The following is a 20,937-nucleotide window of genomic DNA, read 5'->3' on the forward strand; positions in this document are numbered from 1 at the left end:
CTTAGGTACCAATCTAATAAGGAAATACTAAGTTATTCTACTATTCAACGCCCTCTGGTGACTATATAGAATAACTAATGTCCTTAAAACTCATCACAATCATAGATGTCATGAGCTACAACTTTGCAATTGATTGTGGTAACAAAATATGCATAAGTATAAATATAATATAGAAATAAGTTATTGTATTATTCAACGCCCCCTGGTGGCAATATACAAAAACCAATGACCTTGAAACTCACCAAAATTATAGAACACGATGTGAGCTACAACTTTCCAATTGATTGTGGTCGCACAATATGCTTAGGTAGTAATGTGGAAAAACTTTTTCCCACCTACGAATGAGTAATGATGAGACCAAGATGGACGCCAATTGCGCTATAATTGGCTGATCAAAAATATCTGTCTCAGGTATAAAACTTCCCTTTCCAAAGAATACCCATCACAAATTACAATGGGTAATGGCAAACCATTAGGAAGCTACAGGACTCTGAATTCAGGCCAAAATTGACATTTTTGGACACAAAAAGGTCACAGGACGGCCATCTTGAGTCCGATCGACCCAATTTTTCTTGTGCTGATGGGCCCTTGGGGGATTCAAATATATACGAAAGATCAAGGTAATTGACTAAAGCGTCCTCAGAATTTCCCTCAAAAACTTTAAAAACGTGTAAAAAGTGCTGATTTTGGTGAACAACAATGGCTGCCAGTCGGCCATCTTGATTCTGACAGGGCCAGTTTTTGGGCTGAAGATGTGTCTAGGGTAGATAGACCCATGTGTAACCCAAATATCAAGACATTACATTGAAGCGTCTTCAAAACTTCCCAAAATAACTGGATTCCGTCTACGGACAAACGGACGGATGGACGGACCACGGACGAAAAGTGAACGCAATAGCCCGCTGGGAGTAAAGTTCCAAGTGGGCTAAAAAGGTACTTTTTGCCAGATATGCGTGGTCTAATTGAATGTTTTTTTCTGATGTTGACTAAAGGAGACAAATTTTCCTAGATGAAGTAATTAGAAAAGTAATGTGGTGGATATTTGATGGTGTTTTGAATAAATAGTGCAGTTTAGTAGCACTGTGTGTGCAGTATATTCAAGAGTTGGTGATTATTCGAACAATCTTCTTTTGGGGTAAGTAGGCACTTTTGATCATAAGGGGAGTGATCCCCCGGGCTCAAGCTTCAAATGGGGATAGAGTAGGTGTGGTAAAGAGGGAGTAAATTTTGTGTGTCTAGGATGAAGTTTTGTTTATGTGAGTGATTTTCTTGTGTAGGCTATGTCGCTGTGTTTTTCAGTTCAGATTTTCGTGTATTGCCAAACCGAGGAAATATATTTGTTTTACTCTTTCTGTGATTGGCTGGCTTATCAATTACTCGTCATTCATTGCCACTGAGCGTGCCGCGGCCAAGCGACGTATTTTGAGTCTAAACAACGAATGGCCGTGCACGCGGCGGTTCTAAAGCCAGTGGAACAATTTTAGCAGGTTTTTATTTGTAGTTTATACGAATTAATAGATAAATCCTTAATTCTACGAATCATTAATTCATAGAAGATACGAATTACGTATAATCCGTAATCGTCTTTCGTACGTACGGAGCCCCGGAGGGGGATGGTGAGAAATAAATGTATTTTTTTTTCGAACGAGTCTTTTCGTTCGAACGTAAACAAATTATTTCTCACCATGTCCCCTCCGAGGCTACGTACGGTAGAAAAAAACAGTTATGTTAAAAAGTTTTATGAATTCATCTGTCGTCAGGCAGATTCTTTTTTGTTCAACACAGCATAAAAATAGGCTAGCGCCGAACGGGAACGCTGACTCCTTACTATGAACGGAGCCATCCATTGAACGCCATTGGTTTTTATTTCAACGGAACCATCCGCTATTGAGGCGAATACGAATAAGTATTGCGCAACAATTCAAAGTCAAATTCAAAATAACGTTATTTATTACAACCTTAACAGCTTAATTTCGTTTCGACGATAAGATGACGGCTGCTAAGCTGGTATGTGTGGATGATTTCGAGAAAGAAGCTTTCAAAATACTCGCCCCCGCTGCTCTAGGATATTATAAAAGTGGAGCTAACGAGGAAGTTACGTTAAACAATAATATTACAGCTTTTAAACGGTAAGACGTAACGTAAGTTAACAAAAAAGATTAGCAAGAACGAAGTGGTTATTTTACCAATGCGGCAGTAAACGCTATTTTGCCAATGGCTCTATTTAATAAGATGTACTCACAGTTGAGTTAGAGTTAACTCTAGGGGGGTCATTCATTTATTACGTACGCATTAGTAGGGGAGGGGGGAGGGGTAGGGGTAAGTGTAATTGTGTACTGTAATGCTTAATGTATACGAAAAAATGGCCGATTTTGCGTACAGGGGGAGAGGGGGGTTGAAAAAGTCAAATTTTATGCGTACGTAATAAATGAATGATCCCCAGTGTGGGGTCATCCTTATTACCGAGATGACATATTTTACCGAGATGAACCGAGACGAACCGAGATGAAATGAAATATAGCATATTTATTTATTCCTTATCGATTTTAACACTTGAAATCATGTTATATCAGTAATAAATACCTTCTAGAGTCATATTTTACATATTTTTTTTATTTAAAAAAAATTTGACTTCAAATACGTAATCTCGGTTAGCAATAACATTTCATTGAATTTGATTGATCGACGATCTCATCTCGGTAAAGTTAAGTTATTTTTCTACAAAAATATCCGACAAAATATGTAAAATATGACTCCAGCAGGCATTTATTACTGATATGATATGATGTCAATTGTTAAAATCGATAAGGAATAAATAAATATGTTATATTTCATTTCATCTCGGTTCATCTCGGTAAAATACGTCATCTCGGTAATAAGGATGACCGCCAGTGTGGTCTAGTACCTAGCCGTTTAGTCTAATGTCTATTTCAACCTGACTTGAGAGCATTCTGGGTGACCTAGCTCACTAATTTTTGGTAGTACATACCGGATAAAGGTCTTAGTAGGACCAGAAAGGACAGGCATTCGACCTAAATCATCATTTTTAGTCCACTTGGGACTTTAGTCCCAGCGGGCTATTGCGTTCACTTTTCGTCCGTCGTCCGTCCGTCCGTCCGTAGACGGAATCCAGTTATTTTGGGAAGTTTTGAAGACGCTTCAAGGTAATGTCTTGATATTTGGGTTACACGTGTATCTACCCTAGACACATCTTCAGCCCAAAAACTGGTCTTGTCAGAATCAAGATGGCCGACTGGCAGCCATTGTTGTTCGTCAAAATCAGCACTTTTTAAACATTTTTGAACTTTTTGAGGGAAATTTTGAAGGAAATTTTGAAGACGCTTTGATCAATTACCTTGATCTTTCGGATATATGTGAATCCCCCCAGGGCCCATCAACATAACAAAAATTGGGTCGGTCGGACTCAAGATGGCCGTCCTATGACCTGTTTAGTGCTCAAAAATGTTAATTTTGGCCCAAATTCTGAGTCCTGTAGCTTCCTACTGGTTTGCCATTTCTCATTACAATTTGTGATGGGTATTCTTTGGAAAGGGATGTTTTATACCTGAGACAGGTATTTTTCATCAGCCAATTATGACGCAATTGGCGGCCATCTTGGTGTCACCAGTACTCATTCGTAAGTGGGAAAAAGTTTTTCCACATTATATTGATACCTAAGCGTATTTTGCTACCACAATCAATTAGAAAGTTGTAGCTTGTTCTATGATTGTGGTGAGTTTCAAGGTAATTGGATTTCGTATATGGCCACCAGGGGGCGTTGAATAATACAATATCTTAGCATTTCTTTATTATATTGGTACCTATGCATATTTTGTAACCACAATCAATTGGAAAGTTGTAGCTCATGACATCGTCTATGATTGTTGCAAGTTTTAAGGACATAAGTTTTTCTGTATGGTCACCAGGGGGCGTTGAATAGTAGAATAACTTAGTATTTCCTTATTATATTGGTACCTAGGCATATTTTGTTACCATGATCAATTGCAAAGTTGTAGTTCATGACATGTTCTATGATTGTGGTGAGTTTCGAGGTCATTGGGTTTTGAATATGGTCACCAGGGTGCGTTGAATAGTAGAATGACTTAGTATTTCCATATTAAATTGGTAACGAGGCATATTTTGTTATCACAATCAATTACAAAATCGTAGCTGTCGACATGTTCTATGATTGTGGTGAGTTTCAAGGTCATTGGTCTTTGTAAATGGTCACCAGGGGGCGTTGAATGTTGAAATTGTTAGATTGTTGAGCATTTGAAACCACTTCCCAAGTGGGCATGGTGTCCCTGGACCCCTAGTTTAATCCATTTGAAACCGTCTTGAAGGATATCTAAAAAGTCTTCACTGAAAGGGGTTAAATGAAGAGAAGTGACTCCATGATTTGAAAGTTGGTTCAAGTCCAGTATAGCGTGGAATAGCCACTTTATATAAGGGTGATCCACGCACATACACGGCCCCCTCGATCCCAGCCACTCTATATAAGGGTGATCCACGCGCACACGCAGCCCCTCGATAGCAGCCACTCTATATAAGGGTAATCCACGCACACACCACCCCTCGATCCCAGCCACTTTATATAAGGGTGATTCACGCACACACGCAGCCCCTCGAACCCAGCCACTCTAGCCTATGTAAGATTGTGTAAACATGGTTGTAGACAAAGTAAAATCGGTCGACAATCGGGGTTGTAGACATTGTCGACGAGTAAAATCGGTCGACAATCGGGGTTGTAGACATTGTCGACGAGTAGAATGGGTCGACAATCGGGGTTGTAGACATTGTCGACGAGTAGAATCGGACGACAATCAGGATTGCAGACATTGTCGACGAGTAGAATCAGACGACAATCGGGGTTGTAGACATTGTCGACGAGTAGAATCGGACGACAATCGGGGTTGTAGACATTGTCGACGAGTAGAATTGGACGACATTCGGTGTTGTAGACATTGTCGACGAGTAGAATCGGACGACAATCGGGGTTGTAGACATTGTCGACGAGTAGAATCGGCCGACATTTAGGATTGATAGATCTCTACTTTTACCTGTTCTGGAGTTGAGCCGCACGTCCTATGGCGTAATGTCATAAGATTCAATCAGTCCAATATTGGCGGATTAATTCCAAATACCAGTCCAATGTGATAAGTCTCTGCTGGAACTATTTAATGCTATAATGGACTTGAGCCTGAAAGTTTAACAATATGTTTCCATGCCTATGTATCAAATTTCAGTTGGTAGGCATGGAGACATATTGTTAAACTTTCAAATCATGGAGTTTCTTTTCTCTCAGGAACCCCTCTCAATGCATATTTTTTGGATATCCTTCAATACAGTTTCAAATGGATTAAAAAATGCTGTTTTAGGTCAGCTGCCAATGCATTCTGGTCCTAATAAGACCTTTATCAGGTATGTACTACCAAAACTGACTGAGCTAGGCCACCCTGTATGCTCTCAAGTCAGGTTGAAATAGACATTAGTACCTAGCCGTTGGCGAAAGTGCTCATATAAGGTTAATGACCTTATATAAACACCAAACATAGATTATATAACTCTGCAAAAGTTTTACTTTTTCTGAAATTTTGATGAGAATGACCAGAATTATATCACCGACTATCCACTATCAGGTTTCTGATTGCCGATTGCCGACCTGAGAAATGGTCAACTATCAGGTTTCTGATTGCCGATTGCCGACCCGAGAAATGGTCGACAATCAAGTTTCTGATTGCTGATTGCCGACCCGAGAAATGGTCGACTATCAGGTTTCTGATTGCCGATTGCAGATTGTCGACTTCTGAAAATTATTTCACGTGCCTCTTTCTATCAATCTGCGCGTATCATTACTTTTCTCAGGGAAAATGTTGGAACCAACCCGCAGATCTACTTTTACCTGTTCTGGAGTTGAGCCGACATATTGAATTTTCACATTTTATTAATTTAGTCCGTTTTGGAAATCCCGATTGTGGCAATCAATTCAAATCAAATCAATAAATTCTCCGGTTCGCGATTTAAATCATCAAAAATTTTATTATTAAATACGTTTTTAAAGTCAACAAGGTAACTAATTAATTAATTTTAGTACAAAGGTTTGATTTGACACTAAAATCAGTTGTTGCATTGCAATTAACAGGAGTTGTCGTTAACAGTTACTATTCTGTTAATGTGATTGCCGACCTCTTTTTACTGGTCGACAATGTCGACTATTTTCTGTGAATGTGATTGCCGACCTGTTTTACTGGTCGACAATGTCAGCGATGATTGGTGACAAAACTTTCTACTGGTCGACATTGTCAATGCCATCCTCGCTACAATAATGAAATAACCAGGTATTTTTTCAGAATATTCTGTTTTCAATTCTAACGGAAAGAGCCTTGTAAAATTATATAAAATTACGTCGATTTAATTACATTAACGTTTCAAAGTTCCTTTCAATAAACTTCACTGTCAGCAGAGTCAGCCTGTGTCAGCAGATCCTCCAACATCTCTTTTTCATGGTGGTGCATCCTACACATAATTTTATTGGCATCGGACATCTCGGTGGTATCATAGAAATTCACTGTATATGCGTCGAATGTGCATCTGCTCCTTTTCACAAATGTGTTATCTTCTGTTAATGTGGTCTGGTGTGGCTTGAAAAAATATGTGGTGTCTTTTCCTCCTCTAGTACTCTTTAGAATCTTAACAGTACCAAAGCCTTCTCGCTGTAGATCTTCGAGAGACGCTGAAAAATAGTTACAGTAACTTTCGTAAAGGACGTAAATTGACAAAGTAGAGTCTCTGTAATAACAATATTTTTTTCATAATTGCGATGATATGAAATTATGATGAATCTAAAGAGCCATACTTTCAGCTAATGTGCATGGCAGTGCAACCATGCCCGAGTTTTTTCTGGAGATTCCTGATGGTTGTAGCCAGTGACGATGTTCTGAAAATCGCAGTCAGTAGTTTATCTGCGAATGACTTCGGAGCTGGTCCTTTACGCACTGGTGCGATCACTTGGTAATCCTGGGTAGCCTATGAATATAAGTTATGATCATCACTAATTATCAATACAGCGTCGATTAGCTCCGCATGCTCATTTTTTGAATTGGAAGTAATTGATATAAGTTAACCATATAAGTTAACTATGACTCCAAGTCGAATAACGAGCGTTGATAAGCATTGATATTGACATCTGCGAATGACTTCGGAGCTGGTCCTTTACACACTGGTGCGATCACTTGGTAATCCTGGGTAGCCTATGAATATAAGTTATGATCATCACTAATTATCAATACAGCGTCGATTAGCTCCGCTTGCTCATTTTTTGAATTGGAAGTAATTGATATAAGTTAACCATATAAGTTAACCATGACTCCAAGTCGAATAACAAGCGTTGATAAGCATTAATATTGACATCTGACAATTCTTTTGATTCAATTACTTAAACGTGGAAAGGATAATAAAAATAGGTATCAGATTTCTCAAGAAATTGAAGGATGTATCTATATTCATGCGCTTCTTAATATTCAATGAATGTCTCTGGACCCTGGACTGTTCATTTTCATGCAATAAGTATAACTTACCTGCAGAAAAATCGGTTTTTGCACAGCCATTGTATGATATAGTTGTCTGGCTGCGTTCATACTATTTACAGCAATTACCCTCTCAAATTGGACATCATCTTGGCTCACATGAAACCGGATAAAAAACTGCAATACATGGATGACTGCACTCAGACGTAAGATGTGAACCGTATCCTTGGATGATACCATTGGCACAACAGGCACAGTGGCCTCATCCGTTTCATCTACGAAATGTAAAACCGTGAAGTATTGCATTTGATTCTTATGACAAGGAAAAAGATTCACAAGTGTTTGAGATTATTTAAGCCTACCTTGTGATGATCCTGATTCATAAAGGGCATTAATGTACGTCGCGAAATCATTTCTAATGCTGTCAAATTGTTTCTCAGCGATTTCATTGAGCTTCAATATTTCGCCGCCCTTGAATCTTTCGAGTTTAGATCTAGATAGTTGATCTATGTCTTTTAAATTGCTTTCCTGTAGAAATTCATAACTTACATGGCATTCGTCGACCGAGTTTATGTGAGATTTCGAGGCGACACATAAAAAGCGATCCCAAAAGCCATCGCCAGTCAAAAACACATCTTGTATTAGGCCTAATGGACCCGGTTGTATAAATAGCGCAAAACAAAGTCCAGTTTTTGAAAAACCTCGCTCTCCAGAAGATAGACACGATGAATCTCCAGTTCCTCCCCAAACTTTATTAAGACATGATCGTTCTGCTTCACCCTTGTTCTGTTTTTGTAATTAGTAATTTTTACACCCTCGTCGGCTACTACAATTCCATAACCATTTGTTTTCTTCTGCTCGTTCTGGATGCCTGCACTCGTATATCTCTCCAACAGAAACAGTGCATTGTCACCTCATATCTCTTTGAAGACATGACCTGCTGATCTGAAAACTTGATCATAAACTCGCAACTTCCCACCCTCACTCTCACAAACGCATAGAAGGAAGGTATTCATGGATGTCTTGATATCCCCGTCATTCGTCTCCACTACGGTATTATGTCCCATGAGACTGGCAACTGCACATGCTATCGCTCCAAATGTAATGTCAAGGGGCGAGTTTTTTGCCTTTGAGAATTCCACTATCCACGTATAAACATCTGGATCTAGGAGCTCAAAAAGATGTAACTTCTGTTTGAATGCTGCTTTGTACACCTTTCGTACAATCTGTTGCGCAAGTTTTACGCGCTCACGCATTATTAATCGGTTGTTCGAGGAGCGATGTAAAAAGATGTTGATAAGAGTAGCACTTTAGGCTAGTCGGATTCAAAAGTGCCAACGCCAACACAAGAAGCACTGCGAAACAGACATCATTGTTTCGTGATCCATAGCAACAATCTCTCCATGAACCGGGGACGAAGTCCGGTCCTACGGACTTCATATTCAAATAATTTGCGCAATGCGGAAACCTTAACGATTGCGGCAAATTGAGAATTCCACTTCTATATCGCAAGCAAGGATTCGCAGGTGTCGCTAATAGCTACTTGTTACAGAGTCTTTTTATTCAATTTCTCTCTTACATTTCAATGAATGAAATTCGTATGAACTGGATAATTTACATATCTCTGAATAAAACAAACCAAAAACTAAGCCTCATATTCTGATTTTTCAAAATTGACGGCTAATACAGTAAGTTGAATTTATTGTTACAATCCGTTACTAAGTGACAGAACATGATGTTTAATTTCTGAAAGCCAACGTATCTCTACGCAACGGTACAGAAATCGGCTCCAAGAAATCTGCCGCACAAAATGGAGGATAGTTTTGATCATCAGCCTCGCAATTCAAGCACTGATCTACAGAAGGTGGACGACGTGACCATGATTTCTTTTGTAAAGAAAGTTGTGTCTTCCGAAAAGCAATGCATTGGACTCCTCTGAAAAAGGAAAGTGCTACGTCCCCAGGAGTTTTAATGTGAGAAAAAGCCAATAAGTTTAGTAAATAGCAAGGGAACAGACGGCGAAATTTGGAGATGCCCAGACTGCACCTCAAAGAAATCAATTAGGACTGGATCAATTTTTAGGCCAGCCGTAGGCTGAGCCTATAACTATACAAATGGAGCGAATTTAAATGACATGGTTTCCAGAGCAAAGGCTCTTTTACTGTGCAACTGAGCATATATTCATACAAATCATTCATTAAAGCATTATCCATTCTCCAAACTCTACGTAGCTGAATTTTGAAAGAGTGCCTCGTTAAAATTTATATGAGCTTTTACGCGAATATCTGATCGCAAAAATATTGGTTTTGAAAAGCCAATCGGAAAGCAAAGACTCCTCTATGATTGGCTTAGCCGCAGAAATCAGCAGGTGTTCACGTGAACCTGCGGTATGGTCTACCGTTTTACTTCTGGGTTTTATTTTAAGATCTAAAATTGTATTTCAAGATCGTTTTCTGTGAAAGCTTTAGTTGATTTGGTTTTTGGGAGGAATATTTTCATTAGCACTACGGAAAATATCATTGACCATTGTGCAAAGTCTGGGAAAATAGCTTTTTCTTAAATCGGATAGATGACCTTGATATGCTAATTAGCCATGTGCTCAAACTACAAATTCAATCAAATTGTATTCCGCAAAAAATATCAAATCCAATTCAATTTTACTTTTTTGAACAAATAAAATCATCAAATCTAATTCAATTTTGTTTTATTGAGCAAATTTCAAAAAATTTGATTATTATTTATTTAATCTATTTTACTATTACTATTGGTAGGTCTATTGGTACTATTGGTACTGGTACTGAGTACCAATTTGTTCCGAATTACTGTACTACGGGTCGACAATGTTGTCGTTAATATTCGTTCCGCATTTCACTAGATACGAGACGATTTACACAATATAAGTGACGAGTATAGATCTGATTCCAGTTCAGACAGTGAGAGTGGCCGATATCTAATTCCTGAATGTCCTCCTTTTGTGGATAAAAAATACATCATGTCACATAAGCCTTTTTGTCCTATAGGGCCTACTGTTAACATTATTTACTGTTAACATCGACCATATGGGACCAAGATAAATTAATTCGTTAGCAATCAAGAAATTACTGGAATAATTTGTTTACGCTTGATTTATCCTCCATATCCATTAAAATTAATTCTGGTGGGACAGTTCCGGTGCACTCAATGGCCTTTTGAAAATGAGCCTAAAAGTGATTCAAAAATTACTCTTTGGTTTTATTATCATTCATCCAATCTTTAAGAATAACGGAATAGAGAACGCACTCAAACAAAAAAATGTTGAAATTTGAAACAAATCTATGTCTATTAGGCCTATAGCCTAAACTACGGCTAAATCGCGAAGTATTACTGCAAATATGTGAGCGTTGCAGCCATTTCCAAATCTGTATCAATAAGCGAACTCATCTATTATTTTGGGAATCTTTTCATGTCTCACTCCCTTCATTCTTTTGATTCTTCCTTTTATTTGTCCCCACATTCCTTCAACTGAGTTAGTATGTGTTCCATCTGGTGCTTTGAACTCTTTTGAATGGTTTACAGTGCTATGATGGTAGCCTTCTTGCTCCAAACAGTGATAGGAACTCCACATGGGATATGCACATGGTCATGGACTACAATCCCCTATATTTCAGTTGATCCGCCTATATTTACGCCAATCGGTACAACATAAAATATCTTCCAAGTTCTATATTTACGCCAATCTATACGACGTAAAATATCATCCAGTTCTATATTTACGCCAATCTGTTCGACGTAAAATGCAATGACGTAAAATATCATCCAGTTCTATATTTACACCAATCTGTACGAAGTAAAATGCAATGACGTAAAATGTCATCCAGTTCTATATTTACGCCAACATACAATGCAAAATGCCCATGTTTTCTAACGTCAATTCTCCACAGTAAAAAGCCCTTAAATTTGTGCCACCATGATTTGGAATATAAAACAATGAAACAATCACAACTTCAAAATGAAAATGTTTTTATTAAAATATAGTAAATTCAATTATAAAAATTGTTCCTTATTACAAATGCAAAATATACTTTAAAATACTTAAAATAGTTATACATTTCTGCCAAAGATTTCATGCATATAATATGAGGTAAAATGTGAAAGGAATGAGGGTAACAAAATTCTTATTTACAAACATAAGTATTAAAATTTCCAATTTTAGATGCAATTATACAAGGTACAAAGTTTTTGATTGAAATAGTTTTTTGTTTCTAATAACAAATGCAAACAATATTTGAGTGGTAGAAATGAAGGTACAAAATTCAATATTTCCTAAGTGACAGCAGTGTGAGAACAGATTGAGGTATTAATCTAGCTGTTTATTCAAATTTACATGAAAAATTGAAGGTAAGCTATATAAAAAAGAAAACAAATTCAACAGCGATATAGTCAACCCTCGATATACCGCCCACATCGGTGCAGAGCGATTTTGGCAGTATAGAGAGTATGGCAGTATATTGGTGGTGTTTTACTATGTAGTTGTATAGAGATGTAAATTGAGAAAACCTGGCAGTAGGCGGGGGAGGTGGTATATGGGAGGGCGGTTTATCGGGAATTGACTGTATTTACAATCAAACAATTACAGCAGCGTGACACATGAAGACATTAATCCAGCAGTTTATCAATATTTACAAAATTTATCTAGAAGTACATAAAGCAATGAAAGTACGATTGCACAGTTGCGAAGTTAAAACACATCTAATTTTTTAAATTTTTATTCAAATTTTCATGGAAAATTGAAGGTAGGTAAGCTACATAAAGAAACAAATTTCAACATCGATATCCTTACAATCAAACAATTACAGCAGTGTGACACATGAAGACATTAATCTAGCAGTTCATCAATATTTACAAAAATATCAAAAAGTCCATATAATATGAGGTACAAATAATGTAAGGAATATATATAAATACTCGCACAGTTTCCAAGATTAAAATGAAAACACAATATGTGCTTGAGAAATGTCGCTAATACAAATCTTAATCAACGCTGATATAACAACTGCGACAAATTCAGACCTTCGATTTTGGCGCAGTCTTTAAACTGGCACACTTGAAATGGTACCATTCTAAACAAGAATCACATATAATGGAGGAATCATCATCAAATGGACGGTAGCAATTAGAACATGTGCACTCTCCCTTTTTCTTTACTTTTTTGGTTTACCTTTGTCAGCAGTATGAGCTTGGCATTGAGCCAATTCATGTAAAATCGCGGTACGCTTTTTTATGTGAGCATTTTTTTCATTGGTTCTCGGGTTAAACGACGTATAATCGATGCGATTGAAGACATGACGAACCTCTGTCGATGATATGGTCAACTTTGTTAAAATTCGACGAAAAACTGTTTTTGGTGGGAAAATTCTTAGCTCTTGCGTATAAAATTGCAATGACCTCAATTGGGGGCGTCGTCTCTACGAGCGAATGTGATTGGCTGTTTTTGTGATGTATGGGGAATTCCGGCGCTACTAAAATAATTATGGGAAAGCCATTCATGGCGAACGTTTCATTGGACTAGGTGCCGTATATGTGTTAATCTTAAATGCTCATTGCTGGTGAGAATATAATTATTTCACATATCGCCATACGTATTGTTTCGTTTTAATCGCCGGTGATTGTGTTGATAGAGATCGAAGTGAAGCGAACGTTCACTACACAAGGCCTCCACGTGTGTGCGGGACGCTAACACTAGACTGTTGCACACACAAACACACGCTTATACACACTACTATATGGCGGTACTGTTACCCTGCTTGGTGCGTGCACGTTTGGTATGATAACAGGCTGAATAATCGTCGTAGCAGAAGATGAGCGCTTGTTTTCCGTTTGATAGAATTTGTAATAAATTTTAATTTCTTGTGACTTGAAAATACTAAGCAGCAAACTATAGGTATAGGTCGAGGTCTGAATATTGTAGTGGTAAATTCCAGGATTTAAAACGATCTAATACTTCGTCCCGGTGTTTTAGCTTCCGCGGCCATACATTGGAAGAGGTTTCGTTTCCAAGACTCAATATTCAGCCACCTTCTGATATGTGACATCATATGAATTTTATTTGAACATTTTTTCATATTGTGGAAAATATTTTTTTGAAAATATAAAATAGTTTCCAATGCCACACCTACCTGTACCCTACGAAATTTTGGGCGTAGACCATAAAGAAATGTTTATCTTTCGTCTTATTTGACTACAAAATAATTCTTTAAGAAAGATAAAACACAATATAAACTTCTAGAACTTTGAAGTCACGAATTAAAAAGATTTTTCAAGCAATGCTCTTACTCCAAACAACCTCTAGCTTTCAAGATAAACAACCCATGGGCAATTTATTTGGGATATTTCGCTTAATTTTAGGTAGGTGGAGAGCACTGCTGACCAGCTGGACTGTGCGTACCTGCACAGCGAGCCAAGCACAAAGCAGCAGGCCTGTTTTTAGTACAGTTATTGTCAAAACGATTAAAATTAGACTCCCAAGCCACTACTGGACATTCATCAAAGAAACTTCTGCCCTCGTTTGAATATTCTGTGGCGGTTCCTCAAATTAATTGGCCCTGATAAACACCAGCACTTCCCCTGCAATATAAATAGAAACCGAGTTGGAATAGTGTATAGGAAAAAGTTGCTTACAAAACCACCAAATCAACAGTGAACTGAGATATAGGCCTACAGTCAACATTTGTCTATCATATTTTTATCTTCTTGTCTTGATAGATGGCAGATAAGGCCAAGGTTTTTAAGAGATGTCTCCAAACGTGATATCAGTACAACAGTTCAAGGCTGTCATATCGATTTTCCAGTATGTATTTCGCCGACTGCGATGCAGAGAATGGCTCATCCCGATGGGGAAATTGCTACTGCAAAAGGTACTAATAAGTAGTGGTGGTACAGGCGTGTTGGAAGTTATATTGATTATCGCGGTCAATTACTTCAATTTCGTCAAAAACATGATATTCAACGGAAAAAAATTCATTCAGTAAATAATTGCCGCAGCTTTCACTGTGCTGCTGGTAGATTCATGATTAGACATTAATTACAAATGTACTTGCATAAATACTAGAATCATCGTACTAAGCATCGTATTTGATCGTACTGAATTGTTATTAAACTACGAGCCTTGGTAGACTGAATGATTGTAAGACTTTTCTTGTGACACGGAAATTGATTACGTCCAATATACGAGAGAAATCCCAAAATAATTCAGCGAAATGTGTGAAGTTTCGGCTATAGACTATTAGCCAACATCACGCCTGATGATGGAAATTAGTCTTTCACCAACCGTTGCTCAAAATAAAGCTCTTTCACTCAAGAACTTTAGCACATCTTTGGCTGATTAATTGTTGGATTCTTACACGAATATTGTATTGTGTATCATCTCAATTTTAAGTCCAAAATGTTAATTTCAATTTGTTTGAAAAGCTGCGTCGATAAACTACTTTTGTACTTACTACTTTTACCATATGACTCGTACTTGACAAAGCGCTTGGAAATATAAACCTCCGTGTAGTTTTGTTCAACTGTCGATTTTCTTTATTCGTAGCTGCTGCTGGGATGAATATAGTTTTCACGCTGAGTACAATCGCTACATCGAGTATTGAGGAAGTCGCTCGAGGTCAAGGTCCGAATGGTGCGCGATGGTTTCAACTGTACATTTACAAAGACAGAGACATCACGAAGCAACTTGTGCGACGAGCGGAAAAGGCAGGATTCAAGGCTTTGGCGTTAACGATCGATACACCCATGTTCGGCAAGAGACTCATAGATACGAGAAATCGATTCAAGTTGCCGCCGCATCTAAAGTATGTAGGCTCAAACTAGGCCTATGATACTTTTCACAAATTGTGTCCATAAGTTGTTTTTTTTTCAGAATTAAGTGAACTATTAAATATTAGGCATCTTATGGAAAATATTTGAATATTTTGGTTGATTAAGCCAGGTCCATGTTGATAGGTAATCTTAAACACTACTGTGACTATCAATCGAAAAATGGCTGGCGGTTGAGTTGTAGTAATGTACAGTTGCCTGGTGCGCAGGTAAAGATTCTGCTCCAGGGAGAATGTTAACGAATCATAGTTTTAACGCACTTAAGTAATTCATTATTTTTACGTATTGTAGGATGGCAAACTTTGAGGCTCTTGATAGGAAAGGTTTCAGAATGAATGTCTCAAAAAAGGGCTCTGGGTTGAATGAATATGCAAATGAACTGTTTGATCCGTCATTGACTTGGGATGATGTTAAATGGTTGAAATCGTTTACACATCTGCCAGTTATTGTTAAAGGAGTATTAACAGGTAAGTTAAGTGGGCCAAGTGAGAACAAATAATTACTGGTTATCGACTTATGTATGCAATTTAAGGTTGGCTTATGTCAACAGCAAACGCGATGCCTACCGACTCCTACCAACGCAACTGAGAGCAATCGCGATCGCGGCCCAGCTTATGTTGACTGCGCTCCGATTCGCAACAACTGAGGCTGACTAGCGGGATATGAGATCCTCCCAGTTGCTTCCCTGCTTATGTCGGTTGCGATAACTAGCAACTGCAACGGCTCAAATGGTCACGTGATAAGCACTTTGAGAATAAATTTGAATTATTAGGAAATATATTTCTATTAGAAAAGCTATTTCTTTATGACTTTGATCTTTCTGATTCTGTTTTGAATGCAACGTGCTAGCGACATCTATAAAGATGGCCGCTCACACCATAATTCTACCAATTTCGTTTCTAGATCTTCGGTCCAGTCCTCTGCCGTGCTGAAGATTTGGTTACGTTTTGAACTACTTGAATTTGAAAGTTTATGACTAATTACGAATGACACTAACTAGCGGTGATAATTTGTACTATGCGGTCTCTCATTGCCAGCGCTCAGTTCCGTCGCGTCGCAGATGAGCTTATGTCGGCTGCGATCGAAAGCAACTGCCCGCCTACCGTAGGCCGGTGTAGAACATTGGCAACTAGCCGGATACGGCTTGCGACGAGTCGGTAGGCGTCGCGTTGCTGTCGCAAGCCGGCTTATGTCGAACCGATTGAGGGGCAACTGGCAGCCTCTCGTAGGCCGCTAGTTGTCGCTAATCGGCGATAAACCCAGTTGCGTCGGTAGGCGTCGCGTTGCTTGTCGACATAAGCCAGCCTTTAGTAGCACAGTAGCAGTTGAGGATTCTGTCTGGTTGCTAGTAGTTACTTGATTACTGCACTTTGATTTCTCTTACATTTTGATTAAGCCAACCATCTGAACCGATTGAATCAATTATCAATGAAAGCTTCAACAAATACAGATTATACAAATACAGATTATTTTTTTCTGGTGTGGCTCCTATGATGGTATTTTGATACCAGGGGTAAAAAGTCTTGTTAGAATTTGAAGAAAACTAGTTAGACTTACATAAACCTATGTAAAACTGACAGTTTGTTGTGCCATAGAGCCTGCCAATATCATATTAAATAGAGATGCTAGATGCACAATTGAACCTTTCAGGAAAAAGTAGCTGCTTCAAGTTCGACCAATACTCCCTTTAATATGACCATCAATTAATCTACACGAGATTGATTATGGTTTTGGCTTCGAATCAAAGAGAGCCATCTTTTTAAATGGTTCTTACAGGGTTTTAACAAGTCTGATATAGTTTCAAAAGCGCTTACTTATTCGAGAAATTTGTTAAGGTCCTTACAACCCTAGTATTTGCATTTCAGACAACGTTTATTTATTATTCAACTAAATGTCTTCGCTGAAAAAATCCTTCAGGACTATCCTTAAAAGACATTCACACAAAATATGCAAAATTTTGACCCCCTCCTCCCATATCCACAGAAAGTCCACATCGGACTTCACTTTGCCCAAGCAGCTACATTCCCTGTATAAATTATTCAATCGTATAGTTTTGTTGATAACAAATGAAATCAGATTTGAACCTGGCACTAAATGACTTGAACTTAATAATATACTTTCAGGTGAAGATGCATTGAAGGCACTTGAGTGTAAAGTGGATGGAATTTGGGTTTCTAATCATGGTGCTAGACAACTAGATGGTGTTCCTGCCACAGTATGTCATTATGTTACAAATAAGTACTTAGGCCCTTTTCAAATGTATTCTTCCATTAGACGGAATTATCCTCTTGGGAGAAGATATCGGCTGTCACAGAGACTGAAGAATTGGCAGAAACGTCCAACTACAGCTATCGAAGGAGAAAATAGACAATTCCTCTTCCGGAAGAGCACAATTGAAAAGGGTGTTAGATATCAAACACGTAGAACATTGCAAGAAATTTGGTGGAATTTTCTTTTAACAAACTGTTCATATTCATGGTAAATGAAATACATGTAGGTCTGCTGGTACCCATTATAAGATATTAAAAAGTGATTAGATTAGTAGACATATGATTAATAAAATGATAAATAGTTAAAGTAAACAACATATATATTGCACAACAGGATTATTGATGATATATCAATCCTACTGTCTGCATATCTAAAAGATATAGCATAACAGATATAATTTAACTACATGTACCATAATTCCACCTAATTCAGTATTTGAATAGTAATATGTGTGTTATATCTGCATAGATCGATGTCTTGCCAGAAGTTGCAAAAGCAGTCGATGGAAAGTGTGAAATCTATTTGGACAGTGGTATAAGAACTGGAACAGATATTTTAAAAGCTCTAGCATTAGGAGCTACAGCTGTTTTCATTGGGCGTCCTGCTCTTTATGGATTGGCCTGTCAGGTAAGAAATTTCCATTTCATACTTGTCTTAACTCCCTTCGGTTTTCTATTCATATTGAATGTGGTATGGAAGGTGCTTACCATCCAGGCTACATCCACGGCGACTTATGAGACTTTCATTATTTTAGATGCCCCTTTGAAAGTCACTTAATGTCAAGAAGAGTACAATTTTGTCGTTAAAAAAATCTAAACAAAAGGCACTTTCTGTGTAAAAAAACCAAGGCATGATTTTCTCAAAAAATCCTGAAAAATTGCATTTGTCCTGCGATATGAAACTGCCAAGATGCCCTCGTTTAGTAAATTGATTTGCCCAAAAATTGGTATAATTGGTTATCTGCCTGCATGCTGACACTAACACCAACTTAATCCTGATTTGTATCAAATCTGGACGTTATTTACAGTCATATAGAATTTGATATTTCGATCAGGATTTCTCGTACATAAACCAAATGAATTTCATAAGGCCTGAATGATCCGAATAAAAGTGGGGATTACTAGAAAATAAAAGGATTTTGTGCTGGATATTTTGAAGGTTCGTCAGAGCTATGACTTAAGGACATGTTTTGATTGATTTTGTCAACTAACTACATTTAACACATAATGAAAAAAAAACATTAATTGAAATACACCATTTTTTCAGGGAGAAGAGGGAGTGCGTATGGTGCTACAGATACTGAAAGATGAATTTGATCAGGCTATGGCTCTGTCAGGTAATTAGTCCGCTGGGCTATTGGCTGCAGGCTATTGCATTCATGTTTTGCTCGTTTGTCCATGTCTTTGGGTCTGAAGATGTGTCTTGGGTAGATGGGTGTATAACCCAAATATCAAGACAATTAATCTAAGCATCTTCAAAACTTCAAAAGATAACTGAATTCAATCTATGCATGAACGCACAGATGGAAAATGGATGAAAAGTGAACACAATTGCGGGCTAAAAAAATTACAACTTACTGGCACTTGAATATGTGAGATTTAATGATAATAACTGTCATTTTTATAGCGCAGGTATCCAAACTAGAGTCTGTTCAAGTGCGCTCCAAACTTGGTATTATTACCCCTAGCCTATAACTCTATTCATGTATCAGTCATCTCTCCCTGGGGAGAAGTAACAACCGAGCAACTACGAGGCACTCAGGAGTCATCTATCAGGCCAGGTACCTAACCTATCGACTCCTGGGTGGAGAGAGCCAATGAGGATAAGTGTCATGCCTGAGGACAGTACTACGGTAAAGTACGGGCTTCGAAGCCACGACCTGGTTTCCCTCACTCGAACGCTCTAACCACACGCTTGCTCAAATACACAAATAACTTAAATCAGCGTTGCCAATCAACTTCAAGAATGTTACTAGATGCCGTCTCATGGTCTGTACCTCTCTGTAGTGAACAACACCTCTGTAGTGAACGTTTTATTCGGAAGTAAGAAAGTTCACTATTGAAGTTTCATGGTATAGAATTGAGAAAAAAATGTTGGGACTTTTATATCAAAAATTAATTATAGCCTATACGAGCCGGTTGTGTTATCTATAGTGTATATGCTTTTTGCTGCCAGAATCTGCTACACGATAGCTATCTTTTGTTTTGAAGGCACAATGTATGGTCTTCAGCATGGATAATCTGAAAAATTATGGCATGCGTGGAGCCAGGATTTTTTCCAGGAGGGGTTCATAAAAAATGTTTATGTTAAACTGCCGACTAAAATTTTTTATGATAGGGGGCCTTTACGGCATATTATTTGGCCAAACATGATGATATGGTACCGATTATGTGGTACTGCCCGCATTTGTCTTGAGTACATTCCTTCAAGAAAACGATTAAGAAGTTTTTTTGGTAGCTGAGCAGGGGCGCGCCTGAATGGTTACAATACGTCACCAGACGGACATCAAATACCAAATTTGCGATGACGCTGGCACTGTTTCATTTTGATGGACGAGTATTTTTGATAATTCATTGTTTTCTTTGCAGGCTGCAGATCCATAAAAGAATTGTCTCCAGATCTATTACGTCATCAATCCACCTACTCTAAGTTGTGAACGTATCTGGTGCATCATTTCCGATGTGAAATGAAAATGAAATTAGGATGAATTTAATTTATTTTACTTCTGAATTGTTAATCAATGATAGCATATTATATTTTATACGTATAATCATAGATTATTAAATGTTATGAAGAAAGTAATCGTATAGAATTATTTTTATTGTCAATCCGTCATTTTCCTGAAGGGGATCATTCATTTATTACGTACGCATGAAATTTGACTTTTTCAACCCCCCTCCCCCTGTACGCAAAATCGGCTATTTTTTCATATACATTGAGCATTACAGTACGCAATTGCACTCATCCCTTCCCTAATGCGTATGTAATAAATGAATGATTACGAGGCCAAACCACACATAAAGACTACTGGGTACTTTTCCATTGCCCTAAACTGGTTAGGGCAACTACGTCCCAAACTGGAATAAAAGATTGTCCTAGTATCCCTAATTGCCAATTCAAGTATTGTGTGAAGTCTGGATGATCATTTTATATGGGCGATAAAGTGCATATCTGACATTAAATTTAATTAATAATGCCAAAAACAAGATCCTGAAGTTCAAATTCAAAGAATTATTGTGATAAAGTATTGAATGTCTTTGAAGAGGAAGACCACGCTGCAGATGGACAC

General features: G+C 37.9%; 1 protein-coding gene across 1 annotated transcript; it reads left to right on the forward strand.

Moving 5' to 3' along the window:
• Positions 1 to 1,939: 1,939 nt before the first annotated feature.
• LOC141906117 (2-Hydroxyacid oxidase 1-like) lies at positions 1,940 to 20,404 on the forward strand. The gene is made up of 8 exons (XM_074795328.1): positions 1,940 to 2,129; positions 14,268 to 14,419; positions 15,094 to 15,352; positions 15,669 to 15,844; positions 17,501 to 17,592; positions 18,117 to 18,275; positions 18,915 to 18,984; positions 20,237 to 20,404. Exons 1-8 carry the CDS (start codon positions 1,990 to 1,992, stop codon positions 20,302 to 20,304), a joined length of 1,116 nt encoding a protein of 371 aa, XP_074651429.1. The 5' UTR covers positions 1,940 to 1,989; the 3' UTR covers positions 20,305 to 20,404.
• The last annotated feature ends 533 nt before the right edge of the window (positions 20,405 to 20,937 follow it).

Source organism: Tubulanus polymorphus, chromosome 1 (assembly GCF_964204645.1).
Source record: "Tubulanus polymorphus chromosome 1, tnTubPoly1.2, whole genome shotgun sequence".
NCBI classification, from domain to species: domain Eukaryota; kingdom Metazoa; phylum Nemertea; class Palaeonemertea; order Tubulaniformes; family Tubulanidae; genus Tubulanus; species Tubulanus polymorphus.